At 36.5% G+C, this 14999-nt stretch overlaps 3 protein-coding genes across 4 annotated transcripts; 2 read left to right on the plus strand and 1 right to left on the minus strand.

The window, feature by feature from the left end:
* Positions 1 to 246: 246 nt before the first annotated feature.
* On the plus strand, positions 247 to 1202 carry LOC133306128 (germin-like protein subfamily 1 member 7). Of its 2 annotated transcripts, none has more exons than XM_061506403.1 (2): positions 247 to 385; positions 529 to 1202. In XM_061506403.1, the coding sequence occupies exons 1-2, from the start codon at positions 268 to 270 to the stop codon at positions 1077 to 1079; spliced, it is 669 nt and encodes a 222-aa protein (XP_061362387.1). In that variant the 5' UTR covers positions 247 to 267; the 3' UTR covers positions 1080 to 1202. The 2 variants fall into 2 exon arrangements, with proteins under 2 accessions (XP_061362387.1, XP_061362388.1); XM_061506404.1 differs by having other exon boundaries at positions 247 to 382.
* A 3442-nt stretch (positions 1203 to 4644) lies between these two features.
* On the plus strand, positions 4645 to 5456 carry LOC133306127 (germin-like protein subfamily 1 member 20). The gene is made up of 2 exons (XM_061506402.1): positions 4645 to 4762; positions 4906 to 5456. Exons 1-2 carry the CDS (start codon positions 4645 to 4647, stop codon positions 5454 to 5456), a joined length of 669 nt encoding a protein of 222 aa, XP_061362386.1.
* A 7920-nt stretch (positions 5457 to 13376) lies between these two features.
* LOC133306132 (uncharacterized) lies at positions 13377 to 14681 on the minus strand. Its single transcript, XM_061506412.1, has 2 exons — positions 14543 to 14681; positions 13377 to 14140 (listed from the first exon to the last, which is right to left on the minus strand). Exons 1-2 carry the CDS (start codon positions 14679 to 14681, stop codon positions 13377 to 13379), a joined length of 903 nt encoding a protein of 300 aa, XP_061362396.1.
* Positions 14682 to 14999: the final 318 nt, after the last annotated feature.

The following is a 14999-nucleotide window of genomic DNA, read 5'->3' on the forward strand; positions in this document are numbered from 1 at the left end:
CTTTAAATAATTATTGACAGGATCATATGAAACGGTCTCTTTCCTTTGCCTTTTGCATATATAATAGTGATTAAGGACGCGAGTAGTTGGTAAAGAATCGTTCATCATCGAAGAATAGAGAATTAATTACGGTAAAGACAAACTGCAGAATAATTCAACGGTTCCTCCCTATAAATATCAAGCTTCACATGAAACATAATTCAATCAAATCTCACAAGCAATTACTAAAGCAGAATCATTTAAGAGTAATAGCTAGTGAGAGACAAAATGAAAACTGTCTACTTGGTCGTTGCAATCTTGGCTTTGGCATCCTCTGCTGCCTATGCTTATGACCCCAGCCCTCTGCAAGATTTCTGTGTGGGAACCAATGACCCCATCAATGGTGGTATGTATATATACATATTCCTCATTAATTAGTCTTATAACTCAAGTTCTAAGTTTATTATACATTTAGATCATGTCATGAATAATTATATAACTAACTTTTTTATTTTTTTAATATAAAATCTTTGTCATATTAATTTGCAGTATTTGTGAATGGAAAGTTCTGCAAAGACCCAAAACTTGTCACAGCTGAAGATTTCTTTCTACATGTGAATGCCGCGAATGTCTCTAACCCACTCGGCGCACAAGTCACTCCCGTTTTTGATACTCAACTATTAGGACTAAACACATTTGGCGTATCTTTGGCTCGCATTGATTTTGCACCATATGGTTTAATTCCTCCACACACTCACCCTCGTGCCACAGAGATCCTTATAGTAATTGAAGGCTCTCTCATGGTTGGATTTGTCAGTTCAGACCTAGACAAGAATCGTTTGTTCACCAAAGTGCTGAATAAAGGTGATGTGTTTGTGTTCCCAATCGGTCTCATTCATTTCCAACTTAATGTGGGAAAGGTTAACGCTGTTTCCATTTCTGGTCTCGGTAGTCAAAATCCAGGTCTTATCACAATTGCAAATGCTTTGTTTAATTCTACTCCACCTATTTCTCCCGAAATTCTTGCCAAAGCTTTCCAGATGGACAAGAGCTTAATTGGTCATCTTCAGAAGCAACCTTGGTACAACAACAACAACTAGTTTGAAAACATGAATCGTTATTTCAATCCGATAGGGGTGTTTGTTTGATTTTAGCTTCTCCGAAAATATAGTTACTATAAATAATAATAAATAAAATGCAAGTGGGCTAACTTATATTTTATACTCCGCAGCTATTATTTTGTACTTTAATTTCGCTGAATACAATATTATTGTGAGTTTAATAAAAGAATCATTTATTGTCCTCTCTTTTTGTTTAGTTTTTTCTTTATTCCTGCTACATTCTTGCACTTGCACATGTTAATTCACTTGCACGCAAATGGTAATGCTCATTCTCCATAATTAATTGACTAATAGCAATATTACCGAATTGTCATGGCTTTAGCGACATTAATTATCTGTCGGACAGCAACATACATAACGAGGAATTTGAAATTCTTCAACTAATTTAAGCTCTATTTGGTAATCACAATATATATATATATATATATATATATATGGGTTCGTTTTTTCTGCAGTTACTGCCGATAAGTTATCTGCAGTAAGCCAATACAACGTCACAGATAACTTCTCTGCATTAACTGCGAAAATATTTTTCCATATATATATATATATATATATATATATATATATATATATATATATATATATATAATTAAAAATACTTAGTAAATTAAACACCAACAATTGTGCCGTACATATCACCAAAGATTGTTCATATAATGTGGCGACAGCTGCTGTAACGGAATTTTGTTGTCTCCTCAGGTTTTGCATTCTTTATGCCTCACCGTTAGTATAGGAATTTTGGATAAAAACCTTCATTTTTATTTTTGACCAAAGTACTAAATTCTTCATTTTAAACTTTGGACTATTTTAGTTTCTAAGAATTATTAAGTTTTATGAAACAAGGGATTAATAGAAGAGTACTTTATTGAAGAAATATGATACTTAAATATTTTAATAATGAGAATTTTTTTATTCTTCCTAATTCTTTTAAAAATATGAGTTTCTTTCCAACCTAAGCCATCATAAAAAATTGTATCAAATTTCTCTTTTTCAACAAAGTTTTAATTCTCTTTTTCTTTTGGAGCTGCGAAAAATTATATTTATTATATCTGAAACATTATATGTCACGACACAAACTTGGATCTATGACCGGTGGTGCATAGGTTAAATTAGGGGTGTGCAAAAAAACTGGTTCACTTGATCTGCTCTTGATTTGACTTTGGCCTGACCCATAAATACCCATTTTTTTGAACTAGTTTAAATACTGATCCACTTTCATTTGGGTCAGTTTTAGACCTGACTTGTTTTAGTATAATGACCCATTGACCAAAAATTTGACCCATACCCATTATGTGAAAAAAAAGAAAAAAATTCACAATTACATTAAAAGAAAAGTTTTAACGTAAAACAATTACGTCAAAATTTGTTACGGAAAATATTTCAATCAAAATTTTTCGCAAAAAATGTTTCCTTCAAAATTTTCAACGGAACACATTTCTGTCAAAAAAATTCGTAAATTTTTTTGACAAAATATATTTCGATAAATTTTTTTGACGGAAAACATATTCTGTCAAAATTCTTTAGAGAATATACTTTTCGTCGAAAGTTTCGAATAAAACATTTCCCTCAAAACAATTTTCGTCCAAACACATTCTCATCGAAATTTTGAACGAAAAACATTTTGTCAAAATTTTTGACGAAATTCTTTTTTCGTTTAAAACATTTGATGGAGGAAATCATTTTCGTCAAAACTTTTGAAGAAAATTAAATTTCGATAAAAGATTTATTTTTGTTAAAATTTTCATTAGAGAAAAAATCCCGTCGCTTTTCGACAAAAAGTATTCCGACGAAAAAATAATTTTATGAAGAAATTTTTGTCATTTGCAACGCAGAAATTTCGACGAAATTTTGTGACGAAACCAAGTCAAAAACGGGTCAGATCTGATTTGACCCACTTCAAAAATCAAGTCAGACCCACTTCAGAAATCAAGTCTGGTCAGATCTGACCCGGTTCTGAACTAGTTTAAAAAAATCCAAACCAAGTCAGACCTGACTTGGATCAAATTAAAGCGAGTCGGGTCAAAATACTTGACCTATAAAAACCAAGTTGGGTCGAGTCGGCAAAAAATCTGACCCGACCTGACCCATGCATACCCTAGGCTAAACTTAATCTTACTGCCGATTAGTCGAGATACCTAATTTGTATTAGATTTATAAAATTTTCAATTAACCCGCTTATAGAAATAATAGAACAACTCTAGAATATAAAACTAAGTCTTCTACACATATTAAAAATTTAAAACTTGTCCATAAAGAACGACGTGTACGGCTCACCACCGAAAACCAAACAACTCCCACCATCAAACTGAAGGACTGCAATTAGAAGTTAACTCTATAACTAACTATACATGCAAAAATATAATTAAATTTGTGGTAAGTTATAATGCAACTCAGTGAGTAATTAATATATAGGATTTATAATAAGCGGAATGTGACAACATATAAAATTAATATTTAACTAGATGATAAATTAAAGAAATTCTCAAATCAGTGTTTTCAGAAAAACATTAAAAAATACAAAAAATATCAATACAATAATATGATAGTATGATGCTGTAATCAAACATTAAAGATGAAAAAAATTAAATATCCAATCGAAATCAATTTATATGTATAAAATAGAAACCTCATTTCTAAAGAAATAAAATAATGTATGTGTTATTGGAGGTAAACTCAAATAGAATTGCAAAATATCAACGATATATTTTATAAATCATTCAAATAATTATTTATTGACTTCCAACTACCTAAATTTTAAAAGTTTAAATATTAATTAATATCGTTCCAAATCATTTTTCAATTATGAACAAATTAAATAATTAAGTAATGCAAACCGCTTAAATCCATTTTATACCATCTCATCCCTTAAAACAATTATTAAACACCGCCACTTTTATTTATAAAATAATTTCATTTCATATAGTCTGATAGCAACGGAAAGGAGATCTAACCAAAACCAACATTACAATTTGTGATCACAATCCGAGCCTTTAATTATTGACAAAATAAATCTGAAATGATCTCTCTTTTTTTCCTTGTTAATATATATTTATGATGTTCCGATTTTGACCCATTCCAAGAAAATTTTCCCTCTTCCACAAACTATGATATTTAAACTTTAAACCAAATAAATAGTTAATTTGTAGTATTAAGTACGAAGAAATATATAAGATCGAGTCCTAACAAATCTTTGATTTAGCTTCTTAATTAGTCTCCCCGTTGTAAAAGCAATATTTCGAGAAATACTCTTTGAACAGATAATTAATTATTTTGACTTAATTGGACGAGGTAATTGGACGAGGTAATACTGAAACATTTATTTTGACTTAGTTGTGGAGCATCTTAGTCTACTCTTTGAACAGGCACGCGCGCGTGTAGTTGTTAAAGAATCGTTCATCCATCAAATAGATAATTAATTACCCTAAATATATATAAACTGAATAACAATTCAACGGTTCCTCCCTATAAATATCAAGTTTAACATGCAACATAATTCAATTAATTCTCACAAGCAATTACTAAAGCAGAATAATTTGGCAAAATGAAAGTTGTCCACTTCCTCGTTGCCATCTTGGCTTTGGCATCCTCTGTTGCCTATGCTTATGACCCCAGCCCTCTCCAAGATTTCTGTGTGGCAATCAATGACCCCAATGATGGTGGTATGTATACACATTCTTCATAAGTCTTACTATTCGAATTCTAAGTTTATTTCTACATTTAGATCATGTCATGAATAACTATATAATTGACTTTCTTTGTTATTAAAACATTCTCATTCTCTTGTTTTTTTTTTTTTTTTCAGTATTTGTGAATGGAAAGTTCTGCAAAGACCCAAAACTTGTCACGGCTGAAGATTTCTTCAAGCATGTTGAACCAGGGAATACTAGAAACCCACTCGGCTCAAAAGTGACTCCAGTGAGTGTTACTGAACTAGTCGGACTAAACACACTTGGGATATCATTGGCTCGCATTGATTTTGCACCCAAGGGTTTAAACCCTCCTCACACTCACCCACGTGGCTCAGAGATCCTTATAGTAGTTGAAGGCACTCTCCTTGTTGGATTTGTGACATCAAATCAAGATAACAATCGTCTCTTTACCAAAGTGCTGAACAAGGGTGATGTGTTTGTCTTCCCAATTGGTCTCATTCATTTCCAACTTAATGTGGGAAACGTTAATGTTGTTGCCATTGCTGCTCTCAGTAGTCAAAATCCAGGAGTTATCACAATTGCAAATGCTCTGTTTAAATCAAATCCACCTATTTCTCCGTATGTTCTTACCAAAGCTTTCCAAGTGGACAAGAGCGTAATTGATTATCTTCAGAAGCAACCCTGGTACAACAACAACAACTAGTTTGCAAACATGAATCGTGCCCATTTCAATCCAATTGAAATATTTATTTCAACGTTAAGATTGCCTCGTGTTAATGACCTTCTCCAAATAGTTACTTCAACTAATAAATAAATTGCATATGGCTTAATGTGTTACATGACACAGGTTTATTTTTTATTTTATTTTTTTTCTTTTTGAATTTGGTGTAATGCATTCTTATTGAGAGCTTAATAAAAGAACCTTATTCTGCCCATCTCTTTCTCGTGTTGATTTTTTTTTCCGGTAAATTCTTGATCATTTCAATTTGATTGCAAGTAAATGGTTACACTTATGGGATAATTGATAAACGAATTAGCATTACCAAACTAGTCGTTAGTATCGGAATTTTGGGATTCTTCCTTTAAAGCTAGAACTTCAGTAAATCATTACAATTTGCGTACGTATATATATGTACTGCAAGGTGGTTAAATATAATGAATTACGAACAAGGAGCTTTCCGTTGTTGCACCACACAAGATTCAAACTTGTTAATGCCAGAACCATCAAGTTGGCATTTTTTTTTCTTCTTAATTAACAAATGTTTCCCCCTGCTTTTGAAAAAAAAAAATTCCCAGTAAACCAGTCATCTTTTGGTCACACTTCTCAAAAGGAATTTAAAAAAAAGGCAAGAGCTAGCATGAGGCATTTTCCCAAAATGGAAAAATAAAATAAAAATAGAACGAGACATGATCATAAGTTGAATAAGAGAAGAAAAAACATTAACGGTACAAGAAAAAAGAGATGAATTAATTTATTTTTTAAAATTTGTAAATTATCCTATACATCAACATCATCTGACAAAATTTAGAATATTAATTGGAGGAGCGCAAAGGTCTTCCATTATTGCGTGTGCATAGAAACGTGAATAGTAATAAACCTTAAATTTGTAATGAGATATGTGTATATGTTAGAGATAATAGAAATAATAACAATCAAATCTGTGGAGAATCATGCTGGAAACAACGGAAATAATGACAACAAAATCCGGGGAAATTATTAAAGGGAAATAATGTTGGAGATAACAGAAATAATGGTAAAAAAAATTGTGGAGAAAATTATAGGGAAAATATCTAATCAAACAATCCAACCAAAAAATTTAAGTTTATAGGTAAAAGTCATATTAATAATTTTATATTAAATTTCATTATTTCGAACTTAGAACAGGTATTCATGGTTATTTCAAGTGTTGTGAAGGTGTGAAAACTAAACTTTTAACTTGGTTTAAGAAATATGGCATAATATGACCATTCTATAATATTTGAGGACAATTAGGTCATGACTTTTATTTACGGTATGTGTTGGCATTCAAATGTGATAAGAGAGTATTTGAGATGAAGGAAGTGAATTGAAACCAACTTTAGCATGATTTTCGCAAATTTGATTGGATATGTAAAGTGTTGGATTTTTAGTATTTGACACTTGAATTGAACCTTAACGGGTTTTGATTATTCTTGGTTGACAAACTAGGTTGGAGATAAGTGATGTAGTGTTGAAAGATGAAGTTTTAGAAGTGTGTGATTGCTTTCTTGGATTACAAGTAAGCATTGTGTTGGAAGTTTCAAGAGATAAGCTTTCGGACCTTGAGATTTATCCTACTTTTGTTCTACCATGCTCTGAGGGAGTAGTGGATTATGCTGTGTATGTAATTGCACTAGATTATGATAGAATACATTGTATGTTGTAACACCCCGTGTGCATCCGGTGTATTAAACATATATATGGTAATAGCGCAACTAATTAAATGCGGAAGCTAACTTTTTCTTTCCAATTATGAACTATTTATTATTAACCAAGTGGATTACTTATTCCTTTTCAAAATATCGCACGTATGTAAATTGCAATAAATAAATAACTGAATAACCTCTTAGTATAATTAGCTGTGTATCTAGTCACGGAACTACAACATGTAGACCAGACAATATCCTGATACATTATACAACTCAAGTAAACTCAAACATGACTGATATCAATGTAGCATGGACAACTCTCATGCTCACCAAATAAGGCAACAAAGCCAAACCAAGTCTCAAATCAATTAACAATGTACTGAAAATAAAGCATGATCATTATCCAGACATATCAGCAATCAGCATGCATAATCAACTCAATTTCAGCCTCCTGCCACTAGAGGTATCAACCTCGGAGGTACCTGTACCTGAAAATGTGCCCTAACACGGGGTGAGATCTCTAAAAAGAAATCTCAGTAAGACAAGGGATCTTCAAGGATCTCTCCACCCCGAGCTCACTTACATGTGAAATATAAGTTCCAAAACAGTAACAATAGTATAATTTCTAAAATCTATGCAATGCAGCATATATCCATGTCATGTATGTATGCATCCTACTGGCCAGAGAATAAAAGGTGGGGATTACATGTGAGTATGCATCCTACAGTACAAGGAACATCGCTTGCACCTCACCCACAAAGTTACCATCTTGTATGTCTCCACATACTCAGGGGTTACCGTCTAGGTGATACACTACATACATATCATATGGCACTTGCACTCATAAAATAGCTTAATAGCATATCAAGAATCATCATATATTTTCATAAAAACACAGCATGCATATAACCATCCCTCCATGAGGTATGGTGGAACCAACAATGGGCAAAATCGATGACACGAAAGCTTACCTCTAAAGTAATCAATCCCAACAAGAGTTCACACCATCCCAAGGTCACCAAACAGCACAATCACAGTCCAAAGGCTCAAAACAGAAACCAAAGATGATCCTGGAGCTTCCCACACAGCTCTAAGGTTCTGACTTCACAAGGCCACGAAAATGATCACCAAGTTTGGTCCTTTTTTTTCAAAGGTAGCTTCTTGAAGCACCAAGTGCCAAGAAAAGGACCCCCTCACCCCAAACCAAGGAACTCAGCCCTCAACTCACATCAAACAACAACAACAACTCAGAAATGGAAGGCCTTTCTCCTCACAATGCTAACTCTCACCTAGCTATAGTGTTTTGGTGAAGAAAGCATGAAGAAAGGTGATCACTTGGGCTTTTTCTTGAGGAACAATGAAGGTGGAAAGGTGGAGGCACAAAGCTTCAGAAAACTCATGTAGAAACTGATGGAAATCAGCCTAGGGTTTTGTGCATTTTGTATTTATAGGCTCATTAAATTAATCTGTCGGTATTAGTGCTAATAGCTCCGCTGATCATTTTAACTTCAAACTTCAGATTCTTAACCTAGTCATTTTTCTAAGATTTTTCATATTTTTATTATAATTTTCGCAGCACTTTGCCGGTACGCATTTTTACGTAGTCGGTATCCGTTCTGACGTCAGTTCTCTTTATTATGACTCCAAACTTGATATACTTGACCTAGGTATTATTCTAGAAATATTAATGTACTTATTAAATTTTTTCGGTATACTTCACCAGTACGCCTTTGTACCGAGAAGCAAAATCGGTATCTGCATTTTTCATTAGAAAAGCGACTTTCAGCGTTATTAAGCCATTTTAATAGTTATTTAAGTCTTCCCATATTTATTCTAAGTCAATTATGAAATTATTTCCTAAACTCTTAATTACATTATTAAAACTCCTAATTTAACTGTATGAGTTCTTACATTCACCCCACCTTTTAGGAATTTTGTTCGCAAAATTAGAGACATACCTGTCCCTAAATTCGGGGTATTGCCAGAAAAGTTCATCCTCTCACTTCCAAGTACACTCCTCTGGAGTTCTTCCTTCCCATTGCACTTTGACCATAGGGATGATCTAGCTCCTAAGCTTTTTCTCATCGCGATCAAGGATTTTGAGTGGTCCTACGGGAGTCTTTAAGTTCTCTCGAATTTCCACATCATCAGGTTGCACCACGTTCGAAGGATCCACTATGTATCTCCGAAGCTGTGACACGTGAAACACGTTATGGATGTTGGCCAAGTTTGGAGGCAAGGCAAGCCAGTAGGCAACAGGCCCTACCCTACCATATATCTGGTATGGCCCAATGAATCTCGAGCTAAGCTTCCTCACTCCGAGAGCACGACCAACACCGGTGACAGGTGAAAGTCTCACGAACACGTGTTCACCCTCACTGAACTCCAGTGGCCGATGCATGTTATCATAATAACTCTTTTGGCGATTTTGCGCTTGCTTCAGCTTCTCTCTAATCATCTGGATCTGCTGGGTAATCTCTTGAACAAAGTCCAAGCCAAACAACTCTCGATTCCAAACCTCAGACCAACAGGTAGGAGTCTGACACCTCATACCATACAGTTCCTCATAGGGTGCCATGCCCAGGCTAGCATGAAAACTGTTATTGTACGAAAATTCTATTGGCCAGAGAATAAATATGTAGGAATTACATACGTCTACGACCTCCAGTACAAGGAACACCGCTTGTACCTCACCCACAGAATCACCATCTTGTATGACGCTACATACTCAGGCTTACCGTCTAGGTTGAACAACACAAACATATCATAAGGCACTTGCACTTAACAACTCAAATAGCATTTCAATAATCATAATTTCATAAAAACACATCATGCATATAAACCATCCCTCAATGAGGTATGGTGGAACCAACAATGGGCAAAACCGAGGACACGAAAGCTTACCTCGCGAGCAATCAATCCCAAGTCAAGAGTCCACAACAGCCCAAGGTCCACAAACAGCTAAATCACAATCTGTTTAGACCAGCAATCATATCAACATTCATAATCTAATAGTTTATGACATACAACAATGTTTCCATTTTCGTTTCATGCCATTAGGCTTCTCTCAAAGCCATTAGCCCTAAATCCAAGTGATTCTAACTTAGTTCAATTATTACAGAGGTTCAACTTAACAAATCATGGGTCCATAAACCCAATATACCATTTTGTATGAACAGAACAGTGCCCAACACGAAATTCCCAGAATATTCGGATATCACCAAGCCTATATCCGGATATCATATCAGGATATTTCGCGACAGAATGCAATTTCTATATTTCGCGAGATATCCCTTCCAAGGTTTCGTTTTTAACACTTTTAAACATTAAAGCATGCATCTTTAAACACATTTAGGTCAGTGATGGTGTTGGTTACCTACTCATCTGTTTTTACATGCCAAGACTCAACTTTTATCAAAGAAACTCATGGTCAAGGTGATGAACATACCCCAAAGGTTCAAAACAGAAACCACAAGTGCTCTTGGAGCTCTCAAACCATTCCCAAGGTTCTGACTTCAAAGGTCCACGAAAAAAGCTATCAAGCAAGGTTATTTCTCTTCAAAGTTAGATTCTTGAAGCTCCAAATGCCAAGAAGATGACCCCTACAACCCAACTCAAGAACTCAGCCCCCAAAACCTCACCAACTCAGAAGCTCAACACAAAACTGGAGCACCTTTCAATCACTCAAAGCTTATGCTCACTCAAATATGCAGTTCTTGTGAAGAAATCAAGAGGAAATGTGTCCTCTTGAAGGTTTCCAATGGAGGGGAAGGGTGGTGGCAAGAAGGAGAGCACAACACCTCAAAAAATTCACGTCGGAGTTTATGATTTCTGACCTAGAAATCTGTGCACTTAGTATTTATAGCGGATTAAGTTTAATCCCACTGTATTAGCATTAATAGCTTCGCTTATCATTTTAATCCCAAACTTCGGATTTTGGACCTAGCCATTTTTCTAGGATTTATCATATTTTTATTATAATTTTCCCAGCACTTTGTCGGTACGCGCTTTAACGTAGCCGGAATCAGTCCTAAAGTCAATTCTCATTATTTCGACTTCAAACTTGACATATCAGTCCTAGATATTATTCTAGTAATATATACATGCTTTTTATTATTTTCGGGATACTTCATCGGTACGCATTTATACCGTGAAGCAGAACCGGTATTTGCACTTTCCGTCAGAAAAACGACTTTCAACATTATTAATCACTTACTATAATTATTTAAGATCTCTCATAATTATTCAAGGTCAATTATGGAATTTAACTCTTAACTCATAATTAAATTAATTAAATTCCTAATTTAACGGTGCGGGTTCTTACAAAACTCGTGTAGTTTCTGCATAAACTCCATTTTAAGGGACCTCCAATGGTTCTGAGTCCAATGCCTCCACAAACAAAAGTTCATTATCACTTATCATGAATAGATTAACAACCCTTAACATGGACAACCAAAGTTCTCCTTTTTAATGACTCAAACAAGCTATAATCATGAACTTTTAAAGGAAATAATCAAAGGTTACCTTAAAGCTTGTGAAAACAGAAAAAAGAGGTGGCTTGGTGATTTCTATACCACTCTACAATGCTGCAAGTATAAGACCACGAAAATGAGCTACAAGCTTGGTCCTTTGTTATACCAAATAGCTCTTGAAGTTCCAAATGTTAAGTAAATGGCTCCCTCAACCCCAACCAAAGAACTCAGCCTTCAACCTTAACCAACCAGCAGCTACAACTCAAAAATGGAGTGTCTTTCTCCTTCACAATGCTTGCTCACACCTAGCTATGGTGTTTTGGTAAAGAAAACATGGAGAAAGGTGGTTCTTTTGAAGGTTTCTTTGGAGAAGGAGGTGGTGGCAAAGTGGAGAGCAAAGTGCAGCTTCTGAGTGTCATGTAGCAATATGTGGAATCAACCTAGGGTTTAGTGCACAATTAATATTTATAGGCGCATTAAATTAATCCATCGATAATAGTTTTAATAGCTCCGCTAATCATTTTAATCTCAAACTTAATATTCTGAACCTAGCCATTTTTCTAGGATTTGTCATATTTTTATTATAATTTTCGCAGCACATTGTCGGTACGCATTTTATACGTAGCTGGTATTAGTTCTAACATCAACGCTCATTATTCTTACTTCAAACTTGATATTCTGGTCCTAGGTATTTTTCTAGGAATATTCATATACTTATTATAATTTTTCGGGATACTTCACCGATACACAATTATACCGTGAGGCAGAACCGGTATCTGCACTTTTCGTCAGAAAAGCGACTTTAAGCATTATTAAACCCTTATGATAATTATTCTAATTTTTCCACATTTATTCAAAATCAATTATGGAATTATTCCTTACACTCAATATATTAAATTATTTCAATTCCTAATTTAACGATGCAGGTTCTTACATTCACCCCACCTTTTAAGGATTTTGTCCGTAAAATGAGAGACATACCTGTCCCTAAACTCGGGGTATTGACGGAGAAGCTCGTCCTCCCGCTTCCAAGTACACTCCTCTGGAGTTCTTCCTTCCCAGTTTACTTTGACCATGGGAATGACCTTGCTTCTTAGTTTCTTCTCACCACGATCAAGGATCTTGAGTGATCTTATGGGAGTCTTTAATTTCTCCCGAATTTTCATATCATCAGGTTGCACTACGTGCGACGGATCCGCTATGTATCTCTGCAACTGTGACACGTGAAACATGTCATAAATATTGGCTAAGTTCGGAGGCAAGGCAAGCCGGTAGGCAACAGACCCTACCCTACCAAGTATCCGGTATGGCCCAATGAATCTCGGGCTAAGCTTCCTCACTCCGAGGGCACGAACAACACCGGTGACAGGTGAAAATTTCACAAACACGTGTTCACCCTCACTGAACTCCAGTGGCTGATGCTTGTTATCATAGTAACTCTTTAGGGGATTCTGTGCTTGCTTCAGCTTCACCTCGAGGAATTCTCTCACTACAGGAATGCCGGTAATATCCCTTTGTGTCCCACTCACCAAACCTCCCAACATGATATAACCATATGCCCCTGCTCTCAAGGCCCTCCAAGCTTGAAGCATTGATAGATAAGGAGAAGAGTTGGTAGTGGAATCACAAGGAGACATCACCACTTTCTTTGCACAAAAATCAATCATCACATAATTCCTGGAAAACCAGTCCATGCCAAGGATGATCTCCAAATTAGCCATGGGTAAAACAATCAGGTCTACCGAATACTCACGGTCATCCCACTAAAACACTAGATCACGGTGTACAGAGGAAGTATCACACTTTTCTTCAGTGGCGGTAGTCATCCGCAAAGGCGGAGAAAACACAGAAAAGGGCAACTCAAGCCCTACAGCAATCGGGGTCACGATGAAAGAGTGTGTAACCCCAGAACCAAATAACACATCATCGGCACGACTACCAATGGAAACGGTACCTTTCATAACGTTCAGAGCTCGGTCCGACTGCTGACGATCAAGGGTGTAAACTCGACCCGTGGCTGGTGGCACGACAGGTGCCGCTATAGGTGGGATAAAAACCATCTGCAAAGGAACCGCTTGAATTGCTGCAGCCCTGGCAGCTGAAGAAGGACAATCTCTGGCATAGTGGCCCTCCTTGCCACAATGGAAACAAATAATCTGACCGGTGGAACACGGCCCAACATGTGATCTCCCACATCCAGTACACCTGGGAATAGTGGAAGGTCTAGTTGCACTCCCCTGCTGAGTCGAGGTCCTCTTGAACTGGTTCGGCGCCTGCCTGGCAAAAAACTGTTTTCCCTTGCCTTTTCCTTCGAATTTCCTGTCTCTCCAAGAAGTGGAGCCACTAGCTCCCTTCGCCTTTGGTTCCCCAGTCTTCCTCTTCTTGCTACACTGTTGAACCAAAGTACCAAAATCTCTAGAGGCAACACTCGCAATGTGATCTGCTATTTCTCCATTAAGTCCCCTACGAAACTTAGAAGTCAAGAATGCAGGTGTAGGCATAACAATACAAAAATGGGCAAATTTGGCTAGTTCATTGAACTTAGCTAAGTATTCATCAACCGACAATAAGCCCTGCAGCAGGCGCTAAAACTCTCCCTGCTTCCTCTCCCAAGCATCATAAGGAAAATATCCCCCAAAAAATAGCTCCTCAAAGAATGGTCTGAGAGGTGTTCATCCATAGGCCTGAGAGGTGTTCATCCACAACTCGTGAGCGTCTCCCTCCAACATATAAGTAGTAAACAACAACTTCTGTGGGTTTGTACACTGCATCACCCTGAATATCTTGTCCAGGGCCTGAAGCCATCTCGCAGCAACAATGGAGTCATAGGATCCATCAAAGGAATGTGGCTTATGCTTATGAAAAGCATTCAGCCGACAGTCTCTCGTCTCCTGATCTTCTACTGGCTCATAATAAGGTTGCATCAGACCTGTAAGGTGACTCACACCCTCCATGTGGCTCAGACCATCGTGGTCAGGAATATGTGTTCCTCCTCCTCCGTTCCCATCATGGTGACTAGGTGGAGGTGGTGGCGGAGGATGTTGTCCATCAACACGACCAGTCCTCATCTCCTCCTAATGACCTGCATCATGGTCATGTTTGCCAACCTGTTCGCCTCAAGCACGTCTTCGGTTGCTTTCCTGTTCGCCTCTCTCACGGTGTCTATCATGGCCTGATTGGCCACTCTAATGGCCTCCTGGCCGGCTTGACTAGCCGCCTGCATCTCAGCTAATGTAGTTAGGATCGGGTCAGGTTGACCCTCATTCGTCTCTCGAGTCCTCCTAAGAAGTACCTTAACTCTGCACATGTTACACAAATGATGAGTTGATCAGGCCCAACAATGTGGTCACACATGCATTATCATAGCAAGACATATAGGAAACTCA

The sequence above is a fragment of the Gastrolobium bilobum genome, unplaced genomic scaffold (assembly GCF_033153095.1).
Source record: "Gastrolobium bilobum isolate Gb01-03AN ecotype WA unplaced genomic scaffold, APGP_CSIRO_Gbil_v1 utg7478, whole genome shotgun sequence".
Lineage (NCBI taxonomy): Eukaryota > Viridiplantae > Streptophyta > Magnoliopsida > Fabales > Fabaceae > Gastrolobium > Gastrolobium bilobum.

Bases quoted from the DNA above. Each gene is read 5' to 3' on its own strand.
- LOC133306127 (XM_061506402.1), top strand. From the start codon at position 4,645: ATGAAAGTTGTCCACTTCCTCGTTGCCATCTTGGCTTTGGCATCCTCT. The intron at 4,763-4,905 runs GTATGTATACAC...TTTTTTTTTCAG, and splicing joins CAATGACCCCAATGATGGTG to TATTTGTGAATGGAAAGTTC.
- LOC133306128 (XM_061506403.1), top strand. From the start codon at position 268: ATGAAAACTGTCTACTTGGTCGTTGCAATCTTGGCTTTGGCATCCTCT. The intron at 386-528 runs GTATGTATATAT...ATTAATTTGCAG, and splicing joins CAATGACCCCATCAATGGTG to TATTTGTGAATGGAAAGTTC.
- LOC133306132 (XM_061506412.1), bottom strand. From the start codon at position 14,681: ATGAGGACTGGTCGTGTTGATGGACAACATCCTCCGCCACCACCTCCA. The intron at 14,141-14,542 runs GTCTGATGCAAC...TCAATGAACTAG, and splicing joins GGGTGTGAGTCACCTTACAG to CCAAATTTGCCCATTTTTGT.